Genomic DNA, 21,701 nt, shown 5'->3' with positions numbered 1-21,701 from the left:
AAAAAGAGGTTGGGGAGAGCAATGGGGTGAAGATAAGACTACAGGTTACCCCCAATCCTATTTCTTCTTCCACAAATAGGCCAACAGGAACACACCTTCTCATTCCAACAGCTCAGAGGCAGTCTCTCATTGCAGGCTTGGGAAAGACCTCTATAAATTACCTTCCTCTAACTACAAGAAGAAAAATAGAATTTTACAGTGATGAGAACTACCAGGCTCCATGGTCACCAAGTGGTCAAGGTTAGTGTAACAGTGATAAGATACATCAACGTCAGGAACTCCCTGACCATAGAGAAGACAGAGCAGCATTTCTATGGTATCCTAGTCCCCCAACATGAAGAACAATCACAAGAAAATGTGAGGAACTCAAATTGAGGGACATTCTGGAACACAACTGGTCACTCTCCTTGAAAAGTGTCAGTCATGAAAGACAAGGAAAGTTTGAGGAATGGTCACATTTTGGAGATTAGGGAGAAATAGTAACTAAATGCAATGTGTGATCCTGGACAGGATGTTACAACAGGGGGAAAGGACATTAGTGGAGAAACTGATAAAATTCAAATAAGTTGTGCAATTTTGTTCATAGACCCACAGCAATGTTAATTTCCTGGTCTTTACAATGTTTCCATGGTTATGTAAGATGTTGGCGTCACAGGAAGCCAGGGAGGGACATGTAAGAACTCTCTGTACCATTTTTGCAGTTTCCCTCTAAGCCTAAAATTAGTTCAAAAGAAAACGTTATCAAATAAATTACAGTTTCCTCGCCCAAAAGGCAGAGCCAAAGGGGCCACACCAGTGGTTGACACCTCGATGGAAAAGTCTGTAACATTTTTTTGTACTTGGGAAGAAGGAAAGGCTGGGTCCTCTAGACACTCTCTCTTGAATCTGATTTTCTCAACATGACCTTGGTTCACGGCTTCTCCTCATCTCCCTCAGGCATTAGCTCATTCTTACAATAAATCAAGGGAAGCCATAGAGCCACCCTGATTCCAAATGTCAAATCCACCTGCCACCTGCCACACAGTTGCAGAAAAGTAAAACCTTAAGAACAGCTAGGAAATGAGCCACTAAAACTGTCTGGTAGAAACTTTCTGGGGGGAAAATTTATGAGACAGGGATAAAGACAGCAAGAGAAAGAAATGAAGGGTTCTCTCATCCTGATGGGGTAGGTCTCTGAGAGCAGGGGAAACCTGAGGGCATCAGAGGGCAGTAACCAATTTCTGGGGAACAGAAATCTCAAAACAGTTCCATAAAGCCTCATCTCCAGCCTTCCCAGCATGACATGAGTAGGCACAAGGCCTCCATTCTAAACCTTGGAAAAGAGCTAGGCGAATGGCTCATTAGTCTCAAAGTTAATGACAAACATTATTATTACCACTACTACTACTACTATTATTAGTCTTTTCTGGGTCTGTAGTGTTTGCAAGTTAAAAGCAGAGACCAGATTTCAAACCCGAATGATTTTAATAGATAGTATTAAAATTCAAGATAGAGCAAGATATTAAGAAACATTTAACCCATGCCCTTTGGGCTTAGAACAGAAAGCACAGCAGCTATAAATAATAATATAATAATAACAACAACAACCAATTATTGAGTGCCTATCATGTGTGAGACATGGTCTCAAATCCTCAGGATAAGCCCACAGGGAGGACATTACACTTCATCTATACCTGAGGAAGCTAACATTCAAAGGCACAGTGATGTGATCAAGATAAACGATCTGACTAAGTGATGGTCCCAGATTTGCATCCAGGTTTCTGTCACATTAACAACGATCTTTCTGCTCCATGACACTGTATCTAAGATGCCGTGAAGAACACAAAGTTGCTGGCACCGGCAAAGACCCAGCGGGACCATTGGCGCTGCGCGGCATGAAGGCCTTACATGTTTTTAATGTGCTGCGCCCATCACAACAGGTGGAAGTCACTTAAGCAAAGTTTATCTTTCACAACCACACCACTCTCCCCACAGAGAAGATGGTGTTTTCAAAAGTGAGAAAGATGATACACACAAATTCAGCATGAAAGAGACAGCCAGCTTATCACCAGGACCACATGCTTCTCTTGTGGGCACAGAGCTGGACGAATTTCCTGGCCTCTCGCTGGTAGCCATGGCCACGTGCTTGAGTTCCAGCCAGCGGAATGCAAACAGGAGAAACTAACTGACACACAGCAGGTCCTTGTTCAGTGCCATCTTCTAACTTTGATGAGATGCCACAGGAACTTAACTCGTGTATATCAATTAGCCTGCGGTAAAGTTGGTTTCGTTACAGGTCATTTTCACTTAAAATCACAGAACCTATCCATGACATTAAGAGAGGACTTCCTGAATGCTGTTTCCAGGGGTGTCTCTCAGCCTCCCACATGCAATCCTTGCCTTTCTGGTTGCTGGAATGATAACCCTCACAGCCACCTGAGCACCACTTGTTGAGAGCAGAGGGACAAAGCGAAAGAAGCTTGCGTCGCTAACTTTCCACTGAAAGAAGAGCTGCCCAGAAGAGATGAGTATCCAGAAAAACCTGCACTGGTCTATTGTGTGAGCAACAAATAAATACAGTACATGCCTAGCTAAAACTGTCCGTAAGAAAACAGTCCCCTAAGATAAACCCCAAGAATCCCTCTCAGCCATGCAGAGAGCTTCCTGCCACTTCATTTGATAACGTGATGAGCACCGACATTGTCTATGGTTTTATAGATGTCTCTTTGAATTTAAACCATCACATGAATGAAATCGGGCTCTTCAGGTCATAGGATAATATAAGGAGTTCCATGAAATTAGAAATTATGCATTAACCTTGATGGGTACCATTACAACGCCCATCTTATAGATGAAGACACAGACTAAAATAACCCAAGACATGATTCCTTCTCTTTGTGCTCTGACCCTAAACCCAAGGCTGTTTCTTTGCATCTCTAGCTAAGTCCCTTATGGGGGGAAAATCAGTTAAACCAACTGCCAGTAGGCAACAGATCCAGGTTTGAAATTCAGATCTTCTGGATGGATAAGGTACTATCCCATATCGAATGCAGTTAACACACAAAAGCATACCCCGAGCAAATGCTAGTTGTCTCCACCTCCACTCAGCCACAAATAATCTATCTAGAGATCCTTCCTCTCTCCCTCTCTTTTATGCAAAGTTGATGTTCACCAAAGCACAAGAAAATTTAAACTGTATCAATCAAATGCTTAGATGGGCTCCAGCCAGAGCTCTTTCCTGCTTCCAGAGGTTTTATGGTGAAAACTTCCAGGGAAGTCAGCTTCCATAGCCAGCCTTTAGGTAATTTTCCTGGAAGGGTATTACTTTCCCAACCAACTCCTCACCCAGAACTCTAAAATAAAAATTAATGCTCCAGGAATTCACGCTCATATGCGCAGAGAGGAGCCCAGGACTCTCTCAGCAAAGATCTGAAAGACTACTGGAGACAGAGAAAGTCAGCTGTCCCCCAAGGTGCACTCTGCCCTCCTTCCTTTAGTCATAGAGTCTCAGTGGGACACATGGCCACCCAGAAGAAAGGCCACATTCCCCACCTTCCTTGCAGCTAGGTGTGGCCATGTGACCAAGTTCTAGCCATTGGGATGCAAGTGAAAGTCGCATTAGGAAGAGAGGAGCACACTCTCCACTTCTCTCCTTCCTGCTGGCTTAGTGAACTGCCATGAACCATGGAGCAGAGGGCAGCATCCTAGAGACTGTGGGACCACCATACAGAAGAGACTCGTTCCCTGACTCTGTGAGGTTGGCACACAAACCCTGGGCTACTTACATTCAAACTGCTGCATGAGAGAGCTGAACTTTCATCCTGTCTAAACCACTGTTATATCGGTACTAGTCTCAGCAGCCAAACCTGTATCTAATCAGTGCAGATTCCTCACAGCAGGTGCTGGGAGATTCCTGGGAGATTTTCGTGAGCCTTGGCTTACCTTCCAGCCCTGGTTGGATAGCTCTTTCCTCTCTCGGGCCTTTCGAGAGACAGCATAAAGCATAGTTGGAAGCTCCTTACAACGATTCCTACACACTTGTCCACAGAATGTTTGCACGTTAGAATCCCCTGAAAACTTATTTAAAACTGAGTTTCCTGGAGCAAATTCCCAGGAATTCAGACTCAGGAGATTTACAACAATTCCTAAAGTCTGGACTTTAAAAGCTCTCCACATAATTAAAATACTCAACCATGTCTTCTGTGGCCTGCAGTTCATGGGGATGGGGGTGTATGTGCAGAAGAGACCTCACTGCCTCCTTGAGACTCTCCCAGCACTCCCTGCTGCGGCTTTCCCTCTCAGACCTTGTTTCTCTCCTTTCAGTGCAGTCTGTTCCTTCACAGCCTATTACGGCTGTATCCCTGTGGCAAAGCTGTCCTCTCCAGCTTTCCAGGTCAAGCACCTTACATGCACCTAAAGGGATCATCCTCCACACTGCAAAATGAACCTGCTGTAAGCCTCTCTACCCCCACTGCCTACAAGAAAATCTCACTGCCTACATAAAAAGCTTGTCATTCATTCATTCATTCAAAGCCAAGCTCTTCAAGAAAAGCCAAGCACACAAGACACCTAATGACACCACCAACCTTCCAAGCTTTCATCTCCAACCTTTAACTGCCCACCCAGCATTTGTAACTGCTGCCCCACCCCTCGATACCTAGCAACACATACCCATCCTTGAACACTCAGGTCCAGCATCCACATGAAGGACTATGGAGATGGTTACTATCTTGACGCTGGTTAAGTGTCAAGGTCTGCTGGAAAATCCAGCTTCACGATTCTCACAATTCTCATTTTAAACAGATGACTCCATTAACACCTTTCTGAGGTGTTTCACTTTCTACATCCACACACCCTGGGAAGACCTGCCTTACAGGTGACTCTTGACCTAGAAAAAGACTTCCTATCTCAGGGAGAGAAAAAAATGTTTATCTCATTAATTCAATCAACATATATTAGGCATTTATGCCATGCTATGCCCTGCTATGGCCTGAGGGTAGAAGGTGAAATTACCATTACCTTACTGATAATGGCTTACATCTGCTATACTACTTGATTGTCTTCTATGTTACCCAAATGCTCTTTGAGTTCTGATTAAGCCAGTTTACTGAGCCATTCTCTTGACCTTGACCACTTCAACTTCTGCATGCCCCTGAGAGTCTTTCTGCTTGGCTTCCAACCCACTACTCTGCCTGATAATCCAACCTGCGTCTGCTCCCTGACCCCCCAGTATAGCCTCAACTGCCAACTCATGGCCTGCTCCCATCCATTCCCATCTGGACTTGGCTCTCTCAGTTCTGACTTGGGGCCACCCATGAACCTGCTATGGACCCAACTAAACACAGTGACCCAATTAAGCACTTTGATACCCGTGGTATAAGCCTCTGAAGAAAAGCACTGTGCAACACAGAGTCTAGAGTTCACAATGCTCTATCGTATACTTAAAAAATTGCTAAGAGGATAGATCTTATGTTAAGTGTTCTTATCACACACAAACACATAATAAATCAATAATTTAATAATAATAATAGTAATAATAATGAGGTGGAAGGAAATTTTGGAGGTGATGGATCTGTTCATAGCACAAATAGTGGTGGCTGGTTTCACAGGTGTATACTTATCTCCAAACTCATCAAGTTGTATATACTAAATATGTACAGCTTTTTGTATATCAATCCTACCTCAATAAAGTGGGGTTTTTTTTGAGAGGGAAAAAGAGAGAGAGAGACAGACAGAAAGACACATCAATATGAGCGAGAACATCAATTGGGTGCCCCGACCAGGGATCAAATCTGCAACCAAGTACGCGCCCCGACCAGGAATCAAGCCTGCAGGCAACGTTTCAGTGCACAGAATGACGCCCCAACCAACTGAGCCCCACCGGCCAGGCCTCACGTGCTTTTTAAAGAAGAGGAAAATAGAAAAGATCTGGACCTATTATTACTGCCTACCCAGGGAGATCTAGAGGGAGGCCCTCAGCTCATTTATTTGAAGCTATTTAAGAGCTTTCTGATGGCTCATCCTCACTTGCTAAGCAAGTGTTCCCCAGTAGCATGTAAATGAACAAGAGAGCAGCCCTGATATTCAGATTAGCAACACGCGAATCGCTACAGAACCCAGGCTGAGCCTGTTCTAAGTTATTGCTGCCCTTTTTAAAAATTTAATTACAGTGTTTGAACATTATCTCATTTTAAAGATCTCGCTACTGAGGCTCAATTAAAATTCCAAGCATCAAAGTGAGAAAAAGCCCCAAGTGGAGCTCGAACTTCATCCTGAGTTTTAAAAGTATGAAAACAGTGGGACATTTTACAATCATAACAAGTCCTTTTGGAGATGGACATTATTACCCTACAATCAATTCAAGATGTTTTACAATCCCTCTGCCAGGACATGAAACCCCTATATACTTCATTTAAGAAGCTGGTTATAAGCTGATAATACTCGTTGCATTAGAATAAATACACCCACCCCTTCCCCAGCCTCATCATAATCACGCTTAAGCTCACTCAGGCACTTGACACATCTTACTGTAGCGTGGGAGCCTGAGACAAGACGCTCTGTGGTAAACTCTCCCAGAAATAATGCCAGCTAGTCATTTGTATGCTAGAAGCAGCCAGCGGAGGGAGGAGAGTGGAAGGGGGGAAGATTAATGCACCATGCCGTGGCCTTTGTTGTCATGCCCAGAAATACCCTCGGTCCCTCCCTCCCCCCCACCTACCTCCCCGACCCACACATTCTCCACCAGGCAAACTCTCACTCACGCTTCAAGTCCCAGGTTAAATGCCACCTTCTCTATAAAGCCTTCCTTGACTTTCCCTGGAAGAGTTAGTGGCTTCCTTCTCTGTGTTTCAACAGGATTTATTTCCTCTTTTATTCATTCAATAAATACTGAATGGTGCCAGGCACTGTTTAAGGTGCTGGGACTATAGCTTCTGCACTTGAGATGCTAATCTAATGGAAGAGAGAGGGAAACAAATATGTTGTGTGAGATGATGATAAACTTTATCAAACATAAAGCAGGGCGGTGGGGCTACAGCATGGGGGGTCTGTTTTAGACAGAGCTGTCAGAGAAGCCTTCTCTAATAAGATGCAAACACGTGAAAGGACAAGGGAAATGAGTGCAAAAGCCTTGGGGCAGCAGCAAGAGGGGGCTGGGCGGTATGTGAAACAGCAGGGAGGCCACTGTGCCTGAGCTGAGTGGCAATGTGGGAGGGGCAGGAGAGGAGATCATCCGGGGAGGCCGGGGCCAGATCACATGGAGACTTGCAGCCATGGAGAAGCTTTGGGATTTTATATTGAATCCATGGGGGAAGCAATCAAAGGGTGCTGAGCAAAGGAGCAACTTAATATGATTCACCCCTTCTATAACTCTTACCTGGTGTGTTGTAATTGTTGATGGATCTCAACCCCCCCACCAACTAACAGAGCACTTGGTTTATAACAGGTGTTTAATAATTCTTCAGAGAAGTAGAGAAGAGAGCACAACAGATAGAAGGCACTGAACCGGCCATGGTTCGGTGTGTACCTGCAGCTACCTTACATCAGGCTTTATTCAGAAACATGGCTGTTCTGCAAGCACGGAAATAAGCAAGTATTCTCGTCTTCCAAAAACAACAGGGTGCCAGGAGTCGAGACTGAAAAACGTTGTTCAAAATTTCTGTAGCCAGACTTCCTGGGCCATCGAAACGGCATTGAAAACAGTCATAGGTTTCAAGTTTCAAGGCTACTACAGTCTGAATTGAGCACCTCATCTCTCTCCAATAATACCCACCACACATCTTCCCAAATAGTTTCCCTAGAAAGAGCTCAAGGGACAGCTGGCTTATCTCTTCACCCCTAAGGCACCATAGAGCCTCAGTAAATAATTCCTAGAGTCCCCCAGGTACTCGGAAGATGAGAAAGGAAGTTATTTTGAACCCTAACAGTTGCTATACTTACCATATTTCAGTCTTTGCAAAAAGAAGTGGGAAAAGATTCTTATAAATTCTCGTGGCTTTCCTCAAATGTAAAGTGTCTGAATTTTACCCGCCAATCCACCCATAGCTGGGATCCACTCTGGCCTAAGGGAATTTGACATCAGTAAAGCCCATGAGTTGTATTTTTCATTGACTAGACAGCTCAGCAATGATTTATCTTACCTTTATCTGAAACATTTCATCAATCTAAAGAGTCTCATCTGACAACTTATCAGCAGACATTGCAATTGCCCTGCCCCCTCTTCCTGCCTCTGAACCTTGACGGGTGGAAAGCACCAGGCATTGGCCTCTGCACACCAAAGCCGGGCTGGGCAGTGGACAGCGTTGGAGCATTTGGACAACAGCCTTTCCAGCAGGCACTGCCTACCACAGGAAGGCAAAGCGCAAGCACCAGTTATTAAGGAGACACCTTAACCTGGCTCAGCCCCATCAAGTCTCACGTGGCCTCCTACTGCCCATTCCCTGACACCTTTATTCATTCCACCATGTTCAAGGTTCCAAGACTCTCCAAACTATTTCTCTTTAGACTAACAGCCCAGAGTAGCCTTGAATCAATGCTGTACGTGCATTTCCCAGTGTTTGTTAGGAAGCTAGTTCAACCACAGGATATTAAATAACACTCCCCAAAACACTGCATGATAAAAATAAGTTTGGAAAATGCTACAAAAAGCAAGTGTAAGGAAGCAGTACACTAGGTTGGTTAAGAAAATGTGCTGAGGAGCCAGATGCCGAGTTTGACTCCCAGCTCCATCGTTTTACTAGCTGGGTGACCCTTGACAAAGCAACAAACACTCTATACCTGTTTCCTCACCCACAAAGTGGGAATAATACTAGAACCTACTTCGTTGATTTGTGAGGACTTGATGCAACAATGCTTTCGTACTGCTTAACACAATGCCTAGTACCTTATTACTTATCAAATAATCTTTAATATGCTAGTAGCAATTGTGATTCTCCAAGAGAGTGTGTCATCTCAGAACTCCTGTTCTACAAGACTATCTCGCAGGTTCAGTGACTTTGGAACCTACTGGGGGAAGTCCCAAGCCAGTCAGTGATGTGTGCCCTGAGTCAGGCTGGGATTACATCAATCTCTACACGTCCAACTCAGCAAAACTGCAATGACTCACATGACGCTTACCAGAAGCAAAAAACAATATGCAAAAATAAGAATTGGGGTCAAAATCCTTAAGCACCCTTCTGAGTCGAATTTCAAATTCTTCAGACTTGGGCTTTGTATTCTGGCTCTGCCATTTTCTATCTATATAACCTTGGACGAGTCACTCAACCTCTCTGACCTACAGGCTGCACTCCAGCCACATGCCCCTCTTCACAGCGCCTCACTCCCACACACCACATCCTTCACCTTGTGTCACGTCTGTCTTCTGGGGGAAGAGGCCTTCCACCTCTCAAGAAAGGCTATTACCAGCTAGAAGAACCTCGTCCTGGCTGTCTACAGATGAACTGATAATGCTCCCGATGGTGAACTGCCAAATCACTCCTACCAGGCCATGATCACTGGCAACAAACTACATCAATGAAAAGTGGGAATGGGGATCTAAACAATTTAAAAAAATTACTGAGCTTATTTGTTCATTTGTTCTAAAAATGTGTGTAATTATTGTAGTTTCACAAATTAAATTATTTTGATTTCCCAGGAACAATTCTGATGGATGGGTAAACTTTCTTTGCATATAGCTGATGCTCAATAGTGATTTTGAACCTGAAATGATATAGCCTGTATAAATATCACACTTGTTATTTCTGAAGCAGTCTCTCCTACACTGAAATTGTGAAGGCAGCTATTACTGTTAGCATCTCACCTTAAGCCACTCCTCTCCTCGCCCTCAACTTGCAAAGCCCCATAGACACCACCCTCCTTCTATCCCCTGAGCACACCAGGCAGGGTCCTGCTGCAGGACAGTCATACTTACCATCTCCTCTACCTGGGACACTCATCTTTCTGATTTTCTCATGGCTGGCTCCTTCCTAGATTCACTTCAAGTGTCCCATCCTCTCTGCCCATCTTTTCCACTTGCCCCTGTTTTATTTTCCTGCATGACATTTATCATTTGGTTTCACTGTGTCCATATTTATCTTCTGATTCACCCCACTAGAATGCTAGGTTCCCTGAGGACAGGTCCCTTGCATGTCTTCTTCACCACGGCAGAATCCACCAATGCTCCTACCAACAGATTAGTGTCTGACACAGCATGGTATCTAGTAATGAATGAATTCCAATTTGACAGATAAGTAAACTGAGGTACAGGGAGGAGTCTGCCCAGGGTGTCCTGGGTACTCACTGACAGAGCAGAAACTCAAGCCCCTGTCCCTGTCTCCTGACTCCCAGCCCAGCATCCCAGCCGCTGCACCACCTGCGTCAATGGACTGACAGTTTGGGCTGCCTTCCATCTAGAACTCAATAAGTTAGGAGGTTAAATCGATCTTCCATTAGTGATAGGGCTCCTTTATCCACATTTCTCTCCACAGAACCAATATTCCCCAGGTATGCAAGTGTCTCACAACTACTAATTCCAAAGAAAGTCAAGGAAAGCAGGTTGTTGGTTCTTTAATCCTCTAGAAGAATTCCACTGAACTTAAATGATTTTATGCATCAATATTAATGAAATTGTGACTTTTTACTAAAAAGTAAAGGTTAATGGCTACATTTGCTGTTTCTCCATTTCTCAAATATTAGGCAATCCAAAATCTTACACGCATATATACCAGCATGAGCAATTTGCCCAAAACATTACACTCTATGGCTATGATACTTCTTGTCTTCAATTAAGGTCAAAGTCATCTGAAGAGCTTCCCTTCTTCTGATGATTTAAATTTTATTTAATTAGTGTGTTCCTGAAATCCTCATTTTCTTGACATGAGATCCTTCCATTCATTTTCATCTCTGTCTGAAAATACTTTCTTATGCACACTGAAGCCTTTAAACTCTGCCTTGAAGCTGTGTCTACCCTCCACTGGGCATAAAGATAAAAGTGATGGAGATTCAGGTCCCAGGTGCTGTCTTCTAGCATTTGGAAGCATCTCTAGAGGATGCACATTTCAGCTTCTAACTGTTTCCTTCTTCAAGAAGAAGCCTCCACCCAGAAGTGAGTGATCCCACTCACCAGCGAGCATTTCCCACCCGTTACCACCCTTTTCAACTGTTCTATATCTTGGTTAATTTATTCAACTAAAAACGCAAATGAGATAAATTCGAGGAACTACACTTTGTGACATGAGCCACCCCACTCTGCTCTCAGGGCACACCGCTCCCTGTAGCCTGAGCCAGAAGCCCGGGCATCGCCCTTGACCCCTCCGTCTCCACCCTCCAACAGGCTACACAGAACTACAATCAGTTTGCTCCACCTCCTAATTACCGCTTCACCAGCTTCTCCCCATCTGTACGCCGTCACTGGACCCAGTCCAGGACCCATCCTCTGCTAGAGTCTAGATTCTAGACGGCAGCAGCAACTGAGCTGGCCTTGTCTCCGAGTCTGCCTTCTCCACGCCACTGCCCACTAGGCAGCCTGTGTGATCTTTCTAGAAAGCAGATCTGACCCCGCCACGCCTCCGCGTGCATCTCTTTCATGGCCCCCAACTGCCCTTGGGACAAAGGCCACCCCCTGCGCACTGGCTGTGGAGCCAGTCACAACCCGCCTCCTGCCGGATTCCTCCGGGTCACTTCTTGCCGAGCCTTGCTCCTTACTCCCTGCCTAGGTGCTCCCCACCCTCCAATAACACTGAATTTTTCTTCGGTTCTTTTTTTTTTAATCTTCACCCGAGGATATTTTTCCCACTGCTTTTCAGAGAGTGGAAGGGAGGGAGAGAGAGAGACATCGATTGGTTGCTTCCCACCTAAGCCCTGACCAGACCGGGGCCCGGGATCGAGCCTGCAACCGAGGTACATGCCCTTGGCTGTAACCAAACCTGGGACCCTTCAGCCCGCGGGCCAGCACTCTAACCACCGAGCCAAACCGGCCGGGGCTCTTCCGATCTTTAAAAGCACCATGATCTCCTCATCTCTCGCCCCTTCGCTCGTGTTGCATCCAGAACCCTCTTCCACTCGTCTTCTCCTGCCTGATTTCTACGTACTATGCTCCTTGGCCTAATCAGCATAACTCTCAGTGGAAGGACTTTTAGATTCTTTCTGGGCAAAGCAAGGCACCCTGCTCTGCGCTCCCCATGTTCCTCCTGTCAGGGCAGACCCCCCGCTGTGCTGCTCCCCAGGCCCCTGTGCTTCACAAGGATGGCCCCGAGTCCAGCACCACACGTGATGGTGGGCAGGTTTTCGTGCCTATTTTCTGGATGCAGATGCGGGAGCTTCCAGTCTAATCCGGCGCAGTTCTAAATCTGAAGCCTCTCCATTTATGTTTGGAACGTGGGGACTGTTTGGATGCTTTGAAAGCAGCACGAATAGATCTGCATTAGGGCGAGATTCCAATTTCAACTCTGCTCCCTTCCTTCCCAAATGTAAGCACTTTAACAATAGAAAACACCTGCTTTTTACATAATATAAGCCTTATACTGTATTTCCTTGAGGAAGGAATTAAATTTCTAAATGTATGTGAAAGATTCAGTTTCTGGAAATGTAATTTTTCTAAAATTAAATTTATTGGGGTGACACTGGTTAGTAAATTTATATGGGTTTCAAGTGTACAATTCTATGACACATCACCTGTACACTGCATTGTGTGTTTACCACCCAAAGGCAAATCTCCTTACTGCTAATCGACCAAGGAAAAAGTTCTTTCGTGGGCTGGTCATTAAACCATGTAACACTCTTCTGGAATTTCCTCCCCTCACCTCCTACCCTTCATTCTGATATCCTTCAATAAATTTCTGATAGTGCCAAATTATTTACATATAAGTTTAAATAATCCATAATTAGGAAGGTAAACCTGCTGTTTACTGAATGCATTCCATTGGGACAACCCATTATTTTGGATTATCTATAATGAAATCCTGATGTGAAAAACCTAGTTACCATTTCAAATGGTGAGAAGGTCCCGTATCTACTTTTTCCCCTTCTGAAGAATCTTGGGAGGAATTAAGAAATAGCGGAAGAAGTCACGAGGAGAAGGGAAATGAGGCCTAATAGCCGAGAGATGTGAGGACCCATGCACCTAAGCGCTCCTCTTGACCCTGATTACCCCACAATGCTGCGAGTGACACCTTCACTCTACCTGGAGTTACTCTGAGGCATGGTAAGTTAAAAGCAATTGCAAAAGCTTACACTCTGGCAACTGATAAAGCCACAGATTTAACACAGGGTCTATCTGGCATCAAAGAGGAAATTTCTTCCCGCCACAAGAACTTAGAGAACTGAAGAGTATCTTTAGAAATACAAAATTTTTGTTTAAATAAAAGATCTGCCTTCTTAGGAAACCCAAAGTGTCCTCTTCATCTTCTCCCAGACATGTTCCATAAGAAGCTTTTCCTCAGATGCCCAGATTTCAACGTCCTATCTAATTATGCTTAGATTTAATTTTATCTATAATTTAGAAATAAAATGGAAAAACAGAAGATTTACCATTATATCTTATAGAGTTGCGAATACTGGCAGGACATTCAATTACATCTAATCTACGTTAATTAAGCTTTGCATTTTAACAAAACCCTATATAACACACTTGAATGACAAAAAATAAACATTAAATCTGCAATGTCATTAGCATAGTTCGGCAAGACAGATTTATGTTTGTGACTCTTCCAATGTGCTCTATTTCTACTGTGAAAAAATCCATCCAATTAGAAATACAGATTAGAATACGAGTGCCCACTCCATTACATAAAGGAGTCTATTTCAATCGCTACCCCAGGTACACTTTTCAATCATCTTTACACTTAAGTTTTCCATTTCGTTTTATCTGTCCACTTAAGATGCTCACAGGAACTCACCTGGCTCAGCTCCCCAGGAAGTCTGCAGGTCTTGCTGTGCCAGGAGGTTCACTCTGCGTTCAGGAGTCCCAGCCTCTCAACCCTTCCACCTCTGGCTGCTGGCTCCCCGCCAGGTGTGAGAGACGCCTGCCTTTGCCTAGAAGGGATCTGGGCTACTGACTGAACTCTTCTGCCATTAATTCAATAATGGCCTCATCTGAGAATAGCCAGAAGCCTAGCAGAAACTGGAAACATTGATTTCCAAAACAGTCAATGCCGTTTTTCTGGATGGCAACTGTGGAAAAGGTGGTGGGACGACTGCTTCCCATGGTGCACACAATGGCCAGGGTTCACATCCCAAATGCTGTGCCCCCACTGTGCTCATCAGTAGACATGAACTTGCACTGGAAGTGGACTACTCCCATAAAGCCTGGAAGATATATACACATCATTTCCTTCTAACCACTGAACTAGAGAGACTGACAGCTACTTATTTGCCACTCCTCAGCATCCTACTTTCCTTCAGCATCAAATTTCAATGCCACCACCACCACAATCACTGCCACCATGGCTTTTTTTTTTTTTTTTTTTAATTTAAACTAAAAAGACTTTTTCATTGGGTTCCTATTCTGTGCCAAGAATTATGCTAGGTGTTTTATTACAAATATTTCTAATACAAAAATCTACAAGCATTATTTATTTCAGTCTCCAGGCGCCAACACCTCTGCCCTTTTCACTGTCCTGTGCAGCTTCTACATGTAGTATACTGGGCAACCTCTGTGCGTGGGACAACGTGTGCCATATGAGCCTTTGAAACTAGCCGTGAATTTCTGAGTAGCCCTAACCAGAGATGGAGAAAATGAATCATCTATACATTCAATATTTATTTGTTGAGTGTATACTATGGGCCCAAGAGTACTATTTTGAAAAAAAAGAAAGAAAGAAAAAACCTATATGATCAAGTCTCTTACCTATGCTCTTCTTTTGTATTTAGACACAGGCTAAAAAGGAAACATCCCAAACAATCAAGACAAACTGCCTAGTTATTCCAATATCCATGTTCTCCCATCCTTGGCCCACCGCTAGACCAAATTTCCCAGTATTGGTCAATAAAATGAGTAAGAGTAATGCAGGACATATCTGGTCCTGCTTGGCTCCCATACCTGCCCAAGGAGTATATGACAAAATTCTCATCACAGTAGAAGCTATTAATCTACCTCTCTCAGAGTGTCATCATTCAAGTTAAAATAAATACACATAGAAGCCAAATAACAAAACTGAAAAGTACTACATACGAAGTTGTATCCGTATGTACCTATACACACACAAAAGCTACCCCCTTCTTTTAAAATATGCTCCCAAAAATTAAAACATCGAGCATATTACATAGTCACCATTTCAGCAAAAACTCAATTTCAGAAAAAATTTTTCAGCAAACTCAAAAGTCTAGAAGTCTTACAGCACATTTTTATGTCCATAAATAAAACCAGAAGTCATCCACTAAGCACGTCTTGATTTAATCACTTTGAAATTTTTTAAACACTCCCCTAACTTGGGTTCAAAGAGGATATCGAACTGAAACTTAAAACTATAGAAAAGTACAGAACCTGAAAACATCATATAGCAATAATAATAGTCTGTATTCAAAATGATACAAGACAATATAAAGCATTCAGTGAACAGAAAATAATGGAAACACGAACATTCAAGAAGGTAGTAAAAATATCAACAAGATGATTGAAAAGGAGACAAGAAGCAGAAATCAATGAACTTAAAATGAAAAACAGTAGCCTTGATCAATAACACTAAGGACTGTTTCAGTTTAAAAAAACACCAATAGATTATACAATCCCATGATGAGCCTCGCCAAGAAAAGGAGGAAATGCATATATTTTACATTATATTTTAAAAGCTATGACCACAAATATAAAAATGTTACTAAGTAAAAGAATATAATGTCCAACTCTTTGCTCCAAAAATGCAAACCTAATGAAATATATTTGACAAAATTTAAGTTGACCCAAAGAAGAATTTAAAATTAATTAAATAAAATAGCAACATAAAAGAAACAGAAAATGAACATTTTCACTAATAAAAGATTTCCCAGCCTCCCCAAAATCAAAGTATTGGCTCATAATATATTCATGCTAATTCTATCAGAAACATTTTTAAAAGAGGTATTACCTATATATTTAAACCAGTCCAGAGCATTAAAAAAGTTCAGAAAGCTTTGAATTAACTCACATATCCCCAAAAAACTATAGTACCTCACTTATCAATGAGTTAAAACATTTAAGTGTTTAATGAGTTAGTGTAAAATGTTGAGAACAATGCCTGGCACTTACCAATGCTCAAAATAATGCCAAGGGACTACTGTTTTTACCCACCCCCCTGTTCCTTCTCAGAATCATGGCACGACCCTCTGGAATGCTGTTCTTCCAGCCCCTCACTCCCCATTCAGCCCATCAAACGTCTACTCGCTTTTTCCCTTGCACAGCCGTCGTCCTTCCCGAAGCCTTTCGGGCTCACCACAGCCCACAGTGGGATTAACCACCGTTATCTTCATTTCCTAAACACAAATTACCAGCTTTGCACCTACACTGCTTTGCGATATTTACTTGGCATCTTCCCTACTAGCTTATGTGATCCTCAGAATAAAACGTCTGTATCATTCACCCTAATATTCCTAGTGTCAAGCACAGCGCTGCACAATAAATACTTATTAAAAAGTTACTGTTAAATATTACTAATTAACTTGCTTTAGGACCCAACTCTGATGGATAAAATGTGCTTTTCTAGGAGCAAGCTCTACCAGAAGAGAGAAGAGAGCTCAGAAAAACAACAGTGAGGGGTCCTCGGAGAGCAAAGGAGAAAGCCGCTGGGCCCAAAGTGAATTCTGCATGTGGAGGAAATGCACTGACGTGTCCAGCAGGGGCAAGGCCTCAGCGGCGGAGCGCCCCGGGTGCCCCGCGGGTCCCCAGCAGATGGCCGAGCGCAGAGCTCTCCTACCTGTGCTCCAGCTCCCGGATGGACAGGATCACTCCCGACGTGGACGCCTTCTGCTGCACGGTGGCCAGAAAGGTGAAGTCGCTCTTGTTCCGGAAGAGCTGGATTAGTTTCTCACTCACGTGGGGGGCCGCGTGGACCTCTCTGTGTGTATCTAGGCGTCAAGAAGGAAAAACGGGGCAACAGGAGGGAGCAGGGGGGGCAGGAGGAAAGAAAAAACCCAGGAGGAACAAGGGGAGAGGGAGCATGAGAGGGAAGAAGAGATGCAACGTTAAAAACGCCATGTCTGAAGGACCCAGCTTGCATTTTTCATTTTCCCCTCCTGTCAATCCTTTTCATTTTCCGACGCCATCCACCACTCCACACAGCTGCATCCATTCAACATGAAACCCAGAAATGCCATCTCAGCCACCGCGCCCACTTGTCACTTTGATAGGTTCACAGTTGGCCGGTGGTTTGATGGGAGCTCTGACAGGGCACTGAGCAACCTGGCCTGCTGCAAGCAGACTGAGTCGCTGTGAGTCAGGGGAGAGGCAGTCAAATAAATGGGGTCCTAACTTCAGAGGATCCTGAGTCGAGCAGGATCCAAATGCCACTCCACAGGCTTCCAATTTCACTTCTCCCGTGGGCTCCGTGGCCTTCTCTACACAACGCATCTGGGGAAACCTATCCTTGCTTTGTACCCCATGGAGATTTACTAGCGCTAGTAACACCCGACAACTTTGCTTTGCTTAGAGAATAAATATGAGGCATGCTCATGATCCATACACGTGCCTGGAATTTCTCTGCACACATGCAGTGGATGACTCTCCTCATAAAATATTTATTAAAGTTCAGGCCAGTTTTGCAGGCCGAGAGGTGTGGGAAATGCGGCTAATCCTGCTCCTGGACAGGACTCTCTCTTTCTGCAACATCCACATAACGAGAGACATTCACCATTTCGTACTCAGACTTATGCTTGTCGTGATAAACTTGGCATTGTCTCCTCATTTTACACTACACTTCCTGGCATCAGAAAGTGGGCACTGAGGGAGCCGAGTTGGAGAAAACGCTTCAAAGAATGACAAATGACCAGCAAAGGGGGTTTGGTGGGACTTCTTGTTCCAAGACCACGTCCTCTGACTGTATCACTACTCCGTTATTTCTCGGGGGCTCCAGGAGAAGCCTCTGGAAAACATATAACTCAAAGGCTGCACTGCCTCACTGCCCTGTACATCACAGACCTGTACATGGACCTTAAAGAGCCTCTGCCTAAAGAGTGGTTTTCAACATAAAGAAATCCTTGAACTCTGACCTTGGTTTGGCCTCAGTCTTTTCATCTGCAAAATTAGGGTATGGACTAGGTCATCTGTTGGGGCCTCCTGAGCTTGACCTTCCATAATTCCAGGAGTAGCTGGTTCAAGTTTCCAGCACAGAAAAGAAGACCACTCTACCATCTGCAAAAGTCAGGCTAGGAATGGCATGGAGGTTGGTCCTCTCCCATGGAGGAACCCAACCCAACCCAACTCTACCAATGTAAACCTGCTAAGTGGCGTACTGTCAGCTTTGGTCAAGGGCTGAGATGAGAGAGAGCCACTTAGAGAATGCTCCTATACCTTCTGCAAAATCTCAGCCAAAGACTGTCCAGGATGGTATTTAAAACCTATTAAATGTATGTACAAATCACTTTGTAAACTACGAATCATTAGCAAAGGTTTGATAGCATTAATTTTATCATTGCTACTAGACAAAGATCCTCATAATAAATTCTGCCTAGAATTTAGTGCCAGAAAAAACATTTGGCTCAGGAGGTTTTCTTTTTTTCATTTTTACTATTTCCTTTGTTAGTAGCCAATCAGGAATCTACTGATCGATAGTGGCTGCCTATAGCTTAGAGGATTCTAAAGCTTGGGCGCAGTGAGAAGAGGGCCATGATCGATGAGCAGTGCCCACTGGGAAAGAGGTATAAATATCACATCAGTTACGGATATTCTCATCTCTCGCTCAATTCTCCCTGGGTAATATCATCCAGCCCCACGCCAATGACCCCCAAATTTACATCTGCAACCTCAACCTCTCCCTTGAGCAACAGACTCATACAGTCAATATCCGTCTTAGCATCTCCATATGAATGCCTAACAAGCATTTCAAGTTGTTTGTGGCCAAGTCAGAGGTCTTGCTCTCTCCCCTTTCCCCCAACCCTCTAAAGAAACTTTCTCCTTAAGTTCCCAGTCTCAGTAAATGGAACCACCCAGTTTCTCCCGTGTCTGGAATCTGTCTACTTCTTCCCAACTGTGCTCTTCAAACTCTCGTCCAACCTGCCATCATCTCTCCCTAGGACACGTCCGATAGCTCCCCAACTGTCTCTCCCTGCTTCCATAATACCTTCTCTCCTCCATTCTCCGCACAGCAGCCAGAGAGCTCTTTTAAAAGCGAAAGTCAGAATCATTTCAGTTTCCTGCTTAAAACCTTCTAAGAGGTTCCCATTGCTCCCAGAATAAATCCCAGGCTCTTTGGCATGGCCTGCAAGGTAACACATAAATTGACTCTTGCCTGTCTCTCCCACCCAACATCATACTCTTCTTGGTTGCGAGAGGTGCTCCCAAGCCCACTCCTGCCTCAGGGTCATTGTCATCTCCCTCTACCCACAGTGCTCTTCTCCCTCTGTTCACATGCCTGGCGCCTCCGCCTCCAGCAACCGCTGCAAATGCAACCTCCTGCTCAGTTCCTCCAAAGCAGGCTCTCCATCAATGCCTCACCCACCACTCAGGTTATTCTCGCCATATCACTTATATAATACATGTATTGTGATCACTTTACGATTTCCTTAGATCGTAATCTTATCTCATGTTTCTTACCTCATTTCCTTCCTTTCCCCACTAGACTATAAGCTCTATGAGGGCAGGCATATTTATTTATTCACTGTTCTATCTACAGATCTTAGTGCCTAGTAGAAAGCAGGCATCCAATAAAGACTTAGTGAATTAATGTATTTTCCATTTATTTTTGTCATTTATATTGTTACTTCAAGTAACCATAAATATTAGTCAGAATATAGGGATATCATTTGGAAAACCAGGAGATCAGTGAGTACTTCTCAAGTGCCAGCAGCCATGGAATTAAAGAAAATGACGGTCAGTGCCTCTTCAGCCCCTCCTCTTTTAGGACACCCCATCCAATGGTCTCATCCAATCCCACCACACTTCCGCTCACCCAACCCTCCAAGGAAACAGAACATTTCTTTTGCCAGCTTTTCTCATTTTTCTTTATATGTGATTGGCACATTGAAGTAAAGACCCCATTAGCACTCACCAGAGTAAAATGTAAAGAACATCTATTTTGATACATTGAGACTTTATGTACATTCTCATTTTCAGAAAAGCTCTTTTTGAGTAAATGTTTACCATAACTCAGCCGCTAAAAGAACACAAGGAAGTAATCCCACTTCTTACAATACAGAGGCAAGAAAACTGGACCAGGTTTCAAGGGACCGAAGACTACTCTGGGTTTAGCAGACGCCTCGCTGTGCCCCAGCATAACATACTTGACCTCTCTGAGCCTCACCCTCCACATCTGAAAACTGAGGATTGAGCTCCACAGTCTCCAGGTTCTTACCTAGTCTCACCATTCTGTCTGTTAATCACTTTAACCCTTCACAGCAAAATAGGGTATTGCGGGTATTTTCCATCCATTAAACACCCAGATTTTACAATTTTTCTCCTCTACTGATTTTCCAGATCAACATAAATGTAAAGTTGTCAATTACTGAAAATAGTGATATGTCACCTACTTTGCAGTCGCCTGCTTTTATCCCGGAGTTAAAAGAGCAGCCAACGAAAACCATTTGAGAACCTATGGTGAATATTATACTTCCAGATTCAACCACTATAATGTCTGTCTGCTGTATTTTAGAATATTCGATTCTGCTAGAGAGAGCAAGAAACACAAGTGGGATGGATAAAGCTCATAGGACGTGTTAAATATAGATAGCAAGTTAGAACCCTGTGAAACGTGTTAAACATGGAGTAAATGGAACATAAGTGTGTTGAGCAGATAAAAAGGATTGACTGTTACTTATAAATAGAAAGGAGTGGGGGGACCGAGTCATAATGTACAAATCACGCCACCTTCATATTGACAGCTATGTCATAGCTAAATCTGACACCCATCTTTGACACCCATTCCATTTGCATTGTGGCCCCACATGTACTCTCTGAGAGATGCTAAATAAAGTCCATTACTGATCACCAGATTAACCGGTGAACTACAGCTGTAGGTGTATGTACTGGCCCGAGTCTCTCTAGCAGAGAAAGCACGTTGGCTCCAGGCACCACCCATCCATTGAACACCCCCCCTTTTTTTTTCATTTCCACCCCCTACAGATCCCCTAAGCTGACCAGTCAGTTGCAGCTTATGAACCGGTAGTCAAAAATGTTTTTTTCTAGGATGTATTATGTTCTTAGGTGGGTGAGAAGAGATTTTTTAATTCGGGCAGTAAATTTCTATCTGTAATCTGTCCTGTACCCCCTTTTTTAAAAAAAATATATCTTTATTGATATCAGAGCGAGAAAGGGAGAGAGAGGGAGATAGAAACGTCAATGATGAGAGAGTCATTAATCGGCTGCCTCCTGCACACCCCCAACCAGGGATCGAGCCCCCAACCTGGGCATGTGCCCTGACTGGGAATCGAACCATGATCTCCTGGATCCTAGGTCGATGCTCAACTGCTGAGCCATGCCCAGCCAGGCTGTACCCCCTTCTTTTAATAACCTCAGCTCCAGTTCATGTAACCACAGCATCAGCGACAAAGATGACAGGGCAGAAAGAGAGAGATTAGACCTGTGGACAATGGGTAAGCCTGAAATCCAGCAGGGTCTCCTATCTTCC

At 43.9% G+C, this 21,701-nt stretch overlaps 1 protein-coding gene across 6 annotated transcripts in view; it reads right to left on the bottom strand.

Annotated features, from left to right (window-relative positions):
• The window catches only part of NELL1 (neural EGFL like 1), a 618,076-nt gene that overhangs the window by 536,489 nt on the left and 59,886 nt on the right, over positions 1 to 21,701 (bottom strand). For all 6 annotated transcript variants that reach the window (XM_081154971.1, XM_081154973.1, XM_081154974.1 and 3 more), the window contains exon 3: positions 16,839 to 16,989. In XM_081154971.1, the coding sequence (XP_081011097.1) occupies positions 16,839 to 16,989 (151 nt within the window). The remainder of the gene's footprint in view (positions 1 to 16,838; positions 16,990 to 21,701) is intronic.

The sequence above is a fragment of the Miniopterus schreibersii genome (assembly GCF_964146895.1).
Source record: "Miniopterus schreibersii genome assembly, chromosome: 12".
Taxonomy (NCBI): Eukaryota; Metazoa; Chordata; class Mammalia; order Chiroptera; family Miniopteridae; genus Miniopterus; species Miniopterus schreibersii.
This window is presented reverse-complemented; position numbering and strand designations above follow the sequence as displayed.